This window comes from Aphis gossypii, chromosome X (assembly GCF_020184175.1).
Source record: "Aphis gossypii isolate Hap1 chromosome X, ASM2018417v2, whole genome shotgun sequence".
NCBI classification, from domain to species: Eukaryota; Metazoa; Arthropoda; class Insecta; order Hemiptera; family Aphididae; genus Aphis; species Aphis gossypii.
The window spans coordinates 61,266,569-61,281,142 of NC_065533.1; the positions used below are offsets into that span (position 1 = coordinate 61,266,569).

At 30.0% G+C, this 14,574-nt stretch overlaps 1 protein-coding gene across 1 annotated transcript; it reads right to left on the reverse strand.

Moving 5' to 3' along the window:
• Positions 1-3,762: 3,762 nt before the first annotated feature.
• On the reverse strand, positions 3,763-11,359 carry LOC114124189 (dual specificity tyrosine-phosphorylation-regulated kinase 2-like). Its single transcript, XM_050206044.1, has 2 exons — positions 9,490-11,359; positions 3,763-6,659 (listed from the first exon to the last, which is right to left on the reverse strand). The coding sequence occupies exons 1-2, from the start codon at positions 10,552-10,554 to the stop codon at positions 5,970-5,972; spliced, it is 1,755 nt and encodes a 584-aa protein (XP_050062001.1). The 5' UTR covers positions 10,555-11,359; the 3' UTR covers positions 3,763-5,969.
• Between the last annotated feature and the right edge of the window lie 3,215 nt (positions 11,360-14,574).

The following is a 14,574-nucleotide window of genomic DNA, read 5'->3' on the forward strand; positions in this document are numbered from 1 at the left end:
GATTTATGTTTTAATGACAAAAAAAAATGTGATGTACAGAAAATACCAATTTAAACCATTGGTGAATAATTCAAGCTTCTACGGCTAGTATTTTTAATTCTAACAAAAATCTAAAATTATATGATAGTAAATCGTTATTTTACGAAGTGAATTTTGCATTTCGTAAATCAACATTCAAACTAAAGATACATTTTTTTTTAACCTAACCTAACCTAACCAAAGTGGATTATACCACTATAGGATAAAAAAGAAATAAACATCACTGTAAAACCAATACATTCTTCGCTTCACTCAAAATCTAAAACTAAACAAAAATGAATATTTCAAATGCCTATAAATCATATTAAAATAAGCAATATATTTTGAAAAATAAATTATATAAAGAAAATGGCAATAAAAATAACTGGTGAAATTTCCGAGTATCAACGACTTATACTTTTTGAATAATAACAAATATTTAAAATATTTAAAATCGTTTCTGGATAAATCGTTTATCGTTACGCAATTTCGTATGAATAATTTTAACGCACATACAATTTTTCCTAAAATGATGTTTCGAGTTTTCTCTATAGCTATATGAAAGAAAAATTATGAAAAACTTAGTGTCAAATTTTTTAATCTCATATACAAGCACAAATAATTTTATGATTTTTCAACTACAAAATTACTTGCAAATTACCTATCGTAATTTTGAAATATTTTGTACAAATTTGAACTATAAACGCTTACAAAAAAAATTGTGACTAACGATTTTTTGATTTTTATTTTAACCACAATAAGAACAACTCATAACCTTGTGTTAAATATTTAAGTTTTTTTGGTCTCCCAACATTTTTTTATTGACACTTCAAAAAAAATTTCTTAGAAAAATTAAACATTTCAGTTGTCTTTAAATAGCTCAAAAAAGTCAAAATATTTTGAAACTTAAACCGTGTATAGACAACGTTAATAAAAACATGTGGTGAAAATTTCAAATATTTACAGTGATTAGTTTTTGAGTTACAATCATATGAAAAAATCAATTTGGTCGAAAATTGGTTTGCGTAAAAATTCCCGTCTTTCCGTCACTTTTTTTTTTGGTTTTTTCTAGGTTTTTTTGAAAATTGTTGAAAATGTTTACTTTTGACCTCTAAATGCACCAAGGATATTTACTTTGTCATCGGAAACCACCGCTGAAGTTTGAAATTACATCATTTTTTCAATACTTCACACAGACACAAAAAAACACACATCTTTGTAAAATCAATGCATTCATAACTTCGTTCAGAATCTAAAAATATATTACAGCGTAAACTATTTATAACGGAACTCTTTACAACGAAAACCTCTAGGTATATAACATTAACCATATACATTACATAATATTGGTTGGTTTGCTTTATATTAGAAATATTAGTACATTCATTCTGTATAGCGGATTAGTCCCAATAACGAAATAATATTTTATGTTTCATAGTAAAATTTACGTGTTATCGTGTAACCGCCGTAATCGTAATATAAATTACAAAAGTAATTCAGTATAAATACCGAAATTTAAAAGTACGTTTAAATTCTTTCATTATCTATTTTTATCATCGTAATAATACCGTTATAAAAAAATATTAGCAGAGTTAACAAGTTTAAACAAAGATTTAAATTATTGTACAAAACATAATACGTATAATAATTATAATTTATTTTAATAAAATAATAAATAATATGTAATTCACTACTCATGTAATGTAAAAATAATAATGTGTATGATAAATAATAATATATAGGTATTATACAAGATATTATTCATACCTTTATACATAAACAATTAAAATTTTGATTTTTTAAATTCTTAATTACGAAAACTCTGTACAACGAAATAAATCTCTTAGCCCCTTTACTCTTTAAATTCGTTAAAAAGAGTTTTCATTGTAATTGAGAAACTCAACTTCGAAGAATTGTCTCGTTGGTTTAGCATTAGCATTTGCATTAGCAAATATTCATAGAAGTATTTTTACAACAAATGATATAATTTTAGACAAGTTTTCCAATAGTGGGCGAGCCAGGTGTTTTTAAATTATTATTTAGTATTTGATATACATTGTAATAAATGTTATTTTATGATACATTAACATTAAATATAATATTTTTATTTTACTGCATGACGATGTCTCTATGTTTATTTTTATCGGCCCCCTCTGAAATACAATTCTAGATACACGCTTGAGTATAGGTATAGTATAAAATAGCCTTAAAATCTAATAATTTATTAAAAAACATTATTTTTTAATATGAGTTTAATAGGTTAACTGGATAAACGTAAACTGTTATCACTCATCATTAGTTTTAAACTTAATATTTTGCTAGGTATTCCGAAAAAATATTATCGTCATCCAGGAATCCAAATAACAAATACCTTGGCTAGAGAAAAACAAAATTAATATTATTTTGACTGTTTTGCTAGGATAAATCCGTGTAAAATATTCGATTTATTTAGTTTGTTTTGTTAAACGAATAAAGAATTCACTAATATTCTATTTGAGTAAGCCACAATGGAATAGAATATCGTATTCATTTCTATTTTTATTTTACAGATAACACAACTAAAACAAATTTCTTCCAATAAACTGGTTGAAAATAGCTTCCTAATCATTGAAACAATTTTGTACTTAGAAGATAAAAATTACTTCTCAATTCTCTTTAGTCTCAATCTGAGATAACTTTTAATCTAGAAAAAGCTGTGAATGGATCTTTTGAACCACAACATCTAACTTAAAACGTGTAGGTAGGTACAAAAAAAAAAATAATAACAAATAAATAAATATCGTTGTAAAACCAATAGATTAGAACCTAAAATAATAATTTGGTAATTTAATTTAGACATATAAAATGGGTTAATGTTATTTTATTTTGTAGAGGAAATTACCTTTATTAATAAATAAATTAAGAATCTAAGACTCCAATTTTAAATTCCAAGCCAAACAATAAATTTAAATATTTTTCAATGTGTTTTTTCTGTTTACCATCATTCATCACTTCATCAGTAGTCATCACCTTTTGGGTCAATAAAAAAACTTCTATTTTTTACTTAGAGAATGGTTTGAACTAATTGCTACTTTGGAGAAATCAAAGATAAACAAAATCCAAGTTTTCAAAAAAATCTGGAATAACAATAAAATTAAGGAAAACCAGGTGGTACCTAGCGTTTAACCAACATATTGTTTTTTTTTTTAAATACCTACCTCAAAAACAATTAATAACCTTAAATACTATTTTCACCAAAGATTCATATTCATATTAGCATATATTATACATTATACATGATAAAATATTCAAAATATTTTGACTCTTTTTGAGCTATTTACAGTTATTTTCAATTCTTTATTGTTTTTCTTTAAAAGTTAATATAAAATTTTTCAGTGGATCAACATTTTTGAAAATTTAATACATAGTTCTTCACAAGACATAATATGTAATTATAGTTGTTACAAATATTAAAAATACGTCATAGACCCGAAAAATTTGCAAACAATTTGGTTGTTAAAATTCATAAAATGTTCAACTTTTATAACTACCTAATGCTTGAAAATTTAAATAAGTATACATATAAATAATTGAATTAAAACGTAACGTTTGTTTAAAAAAAAAAAATTAATTTCATCTGTTTGTATCATCACATTAAATTTCTAAATGATTTTAAAATAAATTAACATTGTTCATTAACACATTAAGTATTATTATTATTTAGTGTTAACTATTTAGCTAAATGTAAAATAAATAAATAATCAATTGTTTTGTATTCTAATGATTTATCTACATAAATAAGAAAGTATGTATGATACATTGAATCATAAAATTTATGTCACAGTTGTATAACAGATATGTAATAATAAGTTATAAACGCATAATTTTTTAAACAAATATCCATACAAAATACCTTCTTCGATGTTTTCATATTGTTATAACAGTGGTTCTTAACCTTTTTTGAATGATGGAACACTTAACATTTTATGAGGTTTTCACGGAACACAGCCGTAAAATAAAACAGTAATTATATTTATTTTTTAATTGTTTAATATATTAAACAATAAATGTATAGCATAAAACAGTTTGCAAATATATTAGTAAAACGTCTGACTTATATCATTGTGTTTTGTTTTAAAAGTCAAAATGTTAAGAGAATGAAAATAGAAATACTAAATAAATTTTTTTTCACTGATTTTAAAATTTTGTCGAACACTTATATTAAGTCCACGGAACACCGGTTAAGAACCACTGTGTTATAATATAATAGTGTTTTATTTTAATAATACAGATTCAATATAGAATCATATGGCTTATAGCACTAAGGTTCTATTGATCTATTGCAGGGGTCAGCAACCTTTTAGGTGACTAGGGCCAAAAAAAAATGTTCATGGTCCATAAACCTTATTTTATTTACGGTTAAATTTTTTTTCAATTAACATAATATGGTATTCCATATTTTTATACTAATTATAAATTGTAATGTGGGCCACATACAATTTTTATACAGACTGCAGGTTGCTGACCCCTGATCGACTGGGGTACATTGAATCATGGCAAATAACTTCCAATTGTAAATGTAATTATATTTATTTTGGTTGTTAAATAAAATGTTGAGACCGCAGTTGAACTTAAAAGATATTTTATCTATGTATTTATTTACATAAATATCAGTCGTTAGAAACGTAAAGTATATACAATAATGGAAACAAAAAGCTTACGACAAACTTCTAAATTCTTGCTTATTAAAATTATAATTATTATAGGCTTAACTATAATGAACTTAAATTTTAATTATGTTATGTAATATCTTAACTATAATCGCTAATCAAAATCGATTAAGATTAAATTCTTGAAATCTGACATTTTTGTTTTTAATGTGAATTAATAATAATTATAAATAATAATTGTTTTCTCTTTGTCTACTTCAACTTTGAGTTATCCAATAATTCGAATAGTAGACTCAAGATTTTATCACATGTCATGTAATATAAAAGAGATTAAAATACATATTAAATAGATTAAGTAAAAACATTGTCATCATTTAAAAAATGACTACATTATGATTTATGATGATTTGATATTACATCAATAAGTAACTACTCATTAATAGTAATATTAATAAATAAATTAAAAATGATAATTTAAACTTATCTTAATAGTCAATTTGAGTACATTTTTTAAATTATTTTATTCAGCGCATTCAATATTATAAATTAATGAAAATTCAAAATTGAACATCATTTTTGAAGTAATCTGCTAATAAATAATGATTAAAACTAATACAATAAAATATTCTAAAAATTTATAAAATAAAATAAAAAATGAACACACACGTATTGCAAAAGTTGTACAGATTTTGTGAATGGAAATACATTTTATAACTATTTATTATAATTTATATGATAGACATCTGACATTTGATTAACATTTGGATCACATTTTATAAACAATTACGTTTATTGTTTATATATATAGTTTATCAGTTTAAATTTTATATAAACAAAGAATAGTAGGAAAAGATAAAAATGTATTACATTTTAAACAATTTTTTTTTTATACGGGGTATATTTTTATAATACAACTTATAAATATAATCTAAGATTTAAATACAATCAAGTATGTAATAGTCAATTTTTGTATCAAACAATTATTACGAGTTACAGAACTTAAAATATAATTGGCTAAATTTCAAATTTGTACACACAAAAAAAAAAATTATACATTTTTCTAAAATTACATATATTTGTCTGAGTTCAAAATTATTGGAGTATAAAAAAAAAATCTTAAAATATAATTGAGACAAACATAACATTATGCCGATCTAGAGATCCTAAAATCGGTAAATACCTACTTTTTAACAAATAATTCACAAGGTTTAGATCTTCAATAAATCTATCTACTCATCTAAATTTAATCATCTTCATTCAGGAATTACAACCATAGTAAAATATATTTTTTAAGGATAATTCTTACATAATACATGTAGATGTGATTTGGGGTAATTTACCCGATATCTGAGAGTTCCTGGAATGCATGGGCAATGTTTGATGATGATTTGATTCAGATAATTTTACCCGTAAACTAGTAGGAGTACTTTCTTGTGAATAATGTTGATGTTCAGCGGCTGGTGGGCGAGGAAGTCTACGACGTAACCAACTGTGCCTTAGCGCCATAGCAGGTGTGATACGGCGCTCAGGGTCCCATTCCAAACACTGAGTAATAAAATCTAAGAACAGTGGATCATCACAGCCTTTGAGCGCTTTTGATAAGTCTTTAGATTCGGGTGGTCCTCGAGCTTTACCCTTCCGTGATATACTTCCTTTGAGAATGGTTGAGCCATCAGGTAATGTGGTCTGAGAGCAATATCTTGGATACCCTCTAGAGCTTATGAAGTAATTAGAACGCTTTGAAGCATCTAAAAGCTTTTTAGGAGGCATTCCTAAAAGTTCAATAATACAAGCCAATTGATCAGTTTCATCTTCACCTGGAAATAATGGGAAACCGGTAAATAGTTCAACAAGAATGCAACCTAAGCTCCACATATCAATTGGAAGTCCATATTTTGCACCCAGGATTACTTCAGGTGCTCGATAAAAGCGACTTTGGATGTATGTATACACCCTCTGATGTTCAAAACAGCTTGAACCAAAATCAATGACCTGAAAACAAATTTATATTGTAATAATACTGATAAAAATATAAAAAAGATGGTAATTTATTAAAATGAAACATTTAAAATACATAACATTAAATTTTATGAAAAAATAAATATTATACACAAGTTGTAGATACCTACTATAACAAAAATTTAATTCAGTTTTTGCAAATCAAAGTAATAACTCGGTAACTAGGTATGATAAATTTATTATTTAAATGTGTCTCATATAGTAATAGGACACTTTGTAATATTATAGGCAGAAAAAATGTATATATTTTACATGATTATAATTAATATAATTACGATAGTAGATTTTAAACAAAAATAAATTAATAATAGATATATTATAATCAGTTGATAAATTATGTAGGATTAAAATAAGAAATCATGGGAAGTGGATTTTGAAAAAAAAACATTGAATATACTAACTATTTCATTAGGTATTTTTTTCAACTTGTAAAAACAGTTAATATTTTTTCATTTTACACTCTTTTGTAATTTGATTATTATCTTTATACATTTTTATTAATGTTAGATACTGTATTTATCACCATATAGACCAACATAAGTAGGAAAAAACCCTACATTTTTATTTTGTGGTTTTAAAATTGTTTATTGTGTATTTGTGTAAGAATAGTGTTAAACGTTAAAATATTACTAAACTCTTACAGATAGCAATCGCAATTGAGATCGCACAAGTTTGATCTGAATTCTTGAGTAATCTAATAACAAATCATCTATTAAAATTTATTACCAAATTTATTTTCACCATATCGTGCCCACGATGAGCAAATCAAACAATAGACAGTACAAAGTACTATTTACCAACTTATACTCATAATAAAATTATGATCTACATATCCAAAATTTACATTCTCTGACTGAACTAAAGTACCTTATGTGCATTTGAAATTTCAAAGTAAAATAAAAATTATTTGCACATCTCTAGGTATTGAACAATTATTTTAAGTTAAATTTTTTTTTTTAAACAAAAATATTCAATAATGTACTACATATTGAAATATTTTTAATTTCTCATTTATAAACAGGTAAAAACTTAGTTTAAATATTTTGTGCATAAAATAAGTAATAAATTAATTCTGATGGCTTTTAATTATGAAATCAATTTTAAAATCAATATGAAATACCCACTATTATAAGGCATTATTAGTAATAAATAGTTATAATTATTTAAGTTCATGAATTACACTCAATAGATAGGTATATGAAAATATTAGTGCTTTATACAACTAAAAATATAAGTAAGCTTTATAAATAATTAATATTTACTTAAGAAGTATTATGTAAAAGATGAAAAGTAACTTTTCCCATTTAAATTAAGAACAAATTAATTAGTAAAAAAATTATTACAATATTATAGTCCTCAATTATTTAAAAACTCGAACAATTTTAATTCTTACTGATATTATAGTAATAACTTAAATAAGTTATTACATTGAATGTATAAATTACATCATATATTTATCTTTTATAAATACTAAAGAAGTTAAAAGAACTACAAAATAAATAATACATAATTGTCAATTTAATTTTAAAATAGTTTTTAAGATGATGTTAGCTCACAATTTGTTTTCTTTCTCTGACCTAAGCACAATATAGCAAATTTAAGTTTAGTAGAACTAATCTTGTATTGTTAGCTTTAATATTTGAGAGAAAATTGACCTACAATTAAAATTAAATTAATAATATTAATTGTGTTTCATACATTGGATTTTTTTTAAATATTTCATTTTTTCTGCAACATACTAGTAATTATAAATTATAATATTTCATATACTTATAACTTGCCGTAAGTTAACCTTACTTTAAGTTAGATAATAGATATTTTTCTCTAATATTAAAACTAATGGTTCTGTTGAACACAAATTTATTTGTTGTTCACTAGTTAAAGAGAGAAAACAAATAATACTTAATAATAAGTGTAGGTACCTACTTAACTCTTAGCTATTGAAGATAAAAGAACATTGATTTGTTAATTGTAAAGTACTTTAATACACAAAATGTATAGTATTAAGTTATATTATACAAAATGTGCACTAAACTACCTAGAATTTTTAAATTTAAACCATATTATTATCTTCAATATTTTTAACGTTTTAAAAATAGAAACCTATTACAAAACCTAGTTAAAATAAAACTATACTAACTTATAAAAAAATGTAATTTTAAGTTCAGAAATATAAAAGTACTTGCCACAGTTAAATTATTAGTTATAAAAATTAATTTGTTTTATTTATTTCTTTTATATGTATTCTTTATGCTTCTAGTAAGTATCAAATATAAATATATATACTTATGAATAATAATTAGCATTTCTGAATGTGATTATAGTCTATAATATAATGATAAAAAGTATGTATATGTATATGACTCATAGTTTATAAATAAATAAGCCAAAGAACAGTGAGTAGTACTAAGACATAATGTTAAATTTCCATGATTATATAACTTAAATTAAAACTTATTCAGTGATTCATTTATTTTACATGTATGATTTTAAATATATAATTAAAATCAAAATAATAATCCTCTATTTATCATATATAAAGATACTGCCTATATAATAGTATGTATTACTAAATCTAAAATTTCAACTGGAAAACAAATTGAATCTACCAATTAATTAAGATTTTTTTTTTTTAAATTACTAGAAATTAAATGTGAATAGTAGTAATATTTAATATTCATTAGAATATCCTAAAACTGATTAGTTCAATAGGTATACTGATTTAAATAATAATGATTGGAAAAAATAGCATAAAATATCTAATTAACATTATTAAATATATTAACACTTATTGGGTATTTACCTTGATCCCACTTCGGCCATGCTGTTTCAAGAGAACATTTTCTGGTTTCATATCACAGTGAATTATTTTGTTACGGTATAAAGCATCAAGGCATACAAGTAGTGAATGGCTAAATTTTCGTACTAACTGAAGACTGAACCCTTGATATTTATTTTTCTTGATAAGTTCATATAAATTGATGGATAAGAGTTCAAAAGTAATACACATATGTTTTCTGAATGTAAAACTATCAAACATATGAATAATGTTCATTAAATTGTGAATATCCTGTTTGCGCAAATGTTCTAATATTCTGATTTCTTCTTGGGCTTGTCGATAAAACCGCTTCTCATTTCTGACAATCTTGAGTGCAACGTGTTCATTAAGCTTGTGGTCATACGCTTTGACTACTTGACCAAAACTGCCTTTGCCAATTACTTTGAGCAACTCATAACGATAACCCACATGGTCATGAGGAACGAATACATATCCACCTTGATCATTGTCAAACAAAGATTGTGTTCCGTTAAAAGGTCGTTGCTTCTTGTCTGCTTCAATGCCAAAAAAATATACCTCTGGGAAACCAAATATTTCTATTTTTTCAAATTTGCTCAAACTACTGCTGTATTTACTACAGACATAGTCGGGTGTGAAGCCTTTCTTTTTCGGTTTATTCAATGACGCAACCTTTGAATTTGGTGAACCGCTCAAATCGTCGTGCTTGGTGATAGGCTGAAGACAAGAGGTAGCTGATTTTCCAACGCCGTAAAGGGCGTCCTTATTTTCTACATACAAATCTATGTTGCTCGCCGTCTTGTCAACTATTATTTCGAGGTTTGATGGTTTTGAACACTTTTTCGCCAATTTGTTGGCGACAGCAGCAGCGTTAGATTTCTCAAGAATTTGCGAGTACTTGAGTAATGACGGCAGATGATCGCTACCACAGTCCGACTGCGAAATACACGAATCATTGGACGTACTCGACGTGCCATTGTTGTTAGATAGCAATATGTGAGGCCGATTCCGAGACAAAGGCATCTCTTTAATTGTCGATACGGGATTAATGGTGGTGACCGTGATACTCATAGCTGTTCGGGGGTCACGTAGTACCTGAACACACGCATTTAGGCAGTCCTGCAGCTGGTCGACGGCATAATTTCGGCATCGACGACGTTTCCCGTCCGCATCGTTGCAGTGGTCTTAATATTATGTACGATATACATACAGGCACACAAAGTATTTACGTATATACGATTAACTATACGTAAGCGTAATGTAAATGGGTATTGAAGCACGAGTTCCGTATCGAAAGTTAATACAAAAAAAAAAAAAAAAAAACAGAAATAGAAAAAAAATGAAGTTAAACTTTCAAAGACGACTTATTATTATTGAAAAGCGCACTTGTTGTCCGATGACGACGACGACAACGACGATTCAACTTGGGCGCTCGTCGTCCACTGACCAAACGCGGTGATGTATAGACGGCGACGAGTCACGCGCTCCGACTTATCATGGTACCGATAATATTGCAGTCACACGGATCGGAAGAAAGAATCCCTCTGAATTGTATTATTGTTACGATAGGCGGAAGAGAAAAGTAGAAAAGAACACAGCCGATAATGTTAGTCGGAAATTATCGTTGTTGTCACCGCGCGGTGTGATCTGCAGCCGTGCAGTGGCCAGTGAACATCACGAACAAGACGACGGTGGAAGAATAATAATAATAACTAAAATAAAAAAAAAAAAAAGGAAAAAAAAATAATAGTGTTAACAATAATAATTGTTCTTCGGTGCAATACACTCGGGAGTCGGAGCTCGGCGGCGCGACGACAGTGGTAGCGGTGGTGGTGGTAGTGAACCCACTTCAACAGTGCGGCACCGACACCGTTGTCACGGTCGCGCGCACGGTAATATTCGGCCGGTCGCGGCGATCGGTCGTCGTCGCCGTCGCCGTCGTCGTCGGCGGCGGCGGCGGCGTCCCCTACGCCGCCGACCCATCGGCAGCGTTGCGGGGGCGGGGGTCAATCCACTCGCCGCCGTCCGACCGTGTGTGCAGTCGTACACGATTGGCGGCGGGGCGGTGGCGAGGTAGCGCGGTGTACGCACGCCACACGGACTCGCCACGAGCCGCGCGCAACAAACGCCGAGCGGGTCGCGGCGGCGTGGCGGCTCGTTCGATCCCTTAACGACGAGGGACGGCCCCGTCAGCCATCGCCGCCGCCGCCGAGGCACGCCACATGACGTGCGTGTGTGGCATTTTCTCGTAAAAGGGCCGCCGACGCACATTTTGCGTCTTATTACCACACATGGTCTCGAATTCGCGGAAACGCGCCCGGGCGGGTCTCTACAATCGGGTTGTGTTGGGGTTCAGAAAAGGATTCGTTTCGACCCGCCTGGGCGCCAGATGACGATAATAATATTATTGTCGAACGATAAACGATTTATTTGTATTGGAAAAGATTTCGACGATTATCGTCTTCGGGCGACTGCTAAAAATATTATTAATATTCCACGATACGTATATAACGTCGTGGTGCAGTGCGATTGTTATTGTATTATTTCGAGAGAAGAGGGCCGTCGTCGGTCGACGTCACAGTCTCGAGGAGACAAAGACCCGCCGACTACGGCGCAGACGACGACGGCCGAAGAGTATAGCGTGTTCCTTTTCTACGGTTTTTTAAAACGCGCGGGCACTCGTATAAAATATAGGGACGGTGGCGGCGGGTGGCAGCTGACGGCTGACGGCTGATTGTGCGTAACCTATTTAATATATTATTATTATTATTATTTATTTTATAGGATGAAAAAAGACGTCGTACCGCCGCGTACACGGCCCGTCGTTTATATAGGTACTCCGACGACTACCGCCACCGCCACTCGCCAGTATTCCGCTTCTGATCGTCGCAAGACGTCCGGTCAACGACTATGAAATAATACGCGGGGTCTCCCGCCCGCGGCGGTGGTTATTTATTTATTATTTTTTTTTTTTACAATTATACAATTATTATATACATTTTTTTATTTCGCGTTTCCCCCTCACGCCGTCGCGCGTCGCCGTCCGATCGATACGATTTTTATCCGATTGTTTTCCTCCGACCAGGTTTTCCCCCCGCGCACCGACACAATATTATATATAGGTACCTAATATATATATAGTAGGTACAGTATACACATATAATACAATATTCTCGCGTGTTTCGCGTTTTTTAGTCGGTAACGCATATTATTATTTTTATTAGGAGGTGTATATATATTATAATATACAATATACTGTGTAATAATACATTTAATATAGACGCCTTTCCCCCGACCCACGTCCTGCTGCTCTACACGTAGGCACCGCTACAGCCGTAGTCGTGTTACAATATTCGCACACCACACTCGTCGGCGGTAGTCCGCATATAGTGGTAATAGCAAAAAATTGAAAAATTTGAACGATATTAATATTGTGTGTAGGTATCGTTATAACAGACAACAACAAAATATGTAAATCATTAAATTACATTTGTTGTGCACCGTGCAGAGAGAGTTGTATGCGGTGTTAGTTCGGCCGTTGTAGGCCGTCGTCACTGCAGCAGCGACTGCAGGTCGCGGGCACTATTGTTTTTTTTTTCACTCGGGCAGTGGCGATGACACGCTCGTCGCTAGCCACATAATATTATAATACTTATACACCGATCGTAGTAAAAAATATTATAACATTATTCACACGTCACATAAAAAAAAAAATAAAAATAAAAAACCATAATATTATAACGGATGCGCATACACACTATCTATATGATATTATTAACATGTATAAGAACGAATATTGTAGCGATCGACGTACGGGTAAAACAATATAATATTATTGTGTTATTGCTCGCCGTGATGGATGATGATAATAATAGTAAAGGCCAGCGATGAACGAATAGGTAGAAGAGGTACCTACTTAGTATATGTGCCTACTTTATTGTGTGTAATACACTAATACTACGCCGAGCACACATTACTACGTACATCGTGCACTAACCCGTGTACGGCTCGTACACACACACTCTGGCACACGCCGTGTGCGTTCGGTCGATAAACTCGATTTATCGTAATAATAATAATATCGTCTATTCGACACGACGTACATAATATTACACATATTATTATAATATAATAATGCAAAAATACAAACGCTGAAACGCGTACTACATACGATATAATATAATATATCATAATAAAATAATAGTAAATATTATGAACGCGAGTCAAGCCCGTCCGGGGATCTATCGCCGTCGGTGCGTTCGAGCCGTTCGCGAGGATTCTAAACTTGTAAAGCTCAATAATAATATGACAACAATAATATTGCACAATGCGAGCGCGTTTTTCCGTTCGACGACCGCCGCCGCCGTCCACTTTTTTTATTATTATTATTATTATTGTCGTCGTCCTCGGTCCTCCTCCTCTTTTTAGCGTTTGAATACCGCGCAAGAATGCGGGACACTTGTTATTTAATTATTTATTATTATTTCCTATCCGTTCACATTATTACGTAGAGTAGGTATATAAACGGAGTCCGACGTTTTATTCTTTTTCACGAGGACCTCCGACGCCGCCGAAGGGTACAGCAGTAACCAGTAGTGTACAATACGTATATTATACACATATATATTATTGTATTATAATAGTTTATTATAGTCATATTATATAGACCATGCGAGACGGACAATCACACACGCACACGCGATTAAGGACACACCCTACACATATTGTTTCTGTAATGGTATGATATGTAGAGGAGACAATTATAATAGATATTTTAATTTTTTTTTACACGTTACATTTATCATTGTTAACGACTCCCTCCCCATCCCTCTGATCTTTTCATCCCGTAACGATGCTGCACCTCTTATACCTTTACACAATAATACACCGGGAACCGGTAATTATTATTATCATTTCTTTTTCTATATCTTTAAATTTTATTAATATAACAATAATATTAAACACGTTTTTTTTTGTCGTCTATAATAATAATAATTAGATAGGTAGGTAGACATCATATTATTATTATATATGTGAGTGCATGTGACCAGTGACGCGTGTATCGACGATGTATGTCGGTTATATTATGTT

Bases quoted from the DNA above. Each gene is read 5' to 3' on its own strand.
- LOC114124189 (XM_050206044.1), bottom strand. From the start codon at position 10,554: ATGAGTATCACGGTCACCACCATTAATCCCGTATCGACAATTAAAGAG. The intron at 6,660-9,489 runs GTAAATACCCAA...ATTTGTTTTCAG, and splicing joins ATGGCCGAAGTGGGATCAAG to GTCATTGATTTTGGTTCAAG.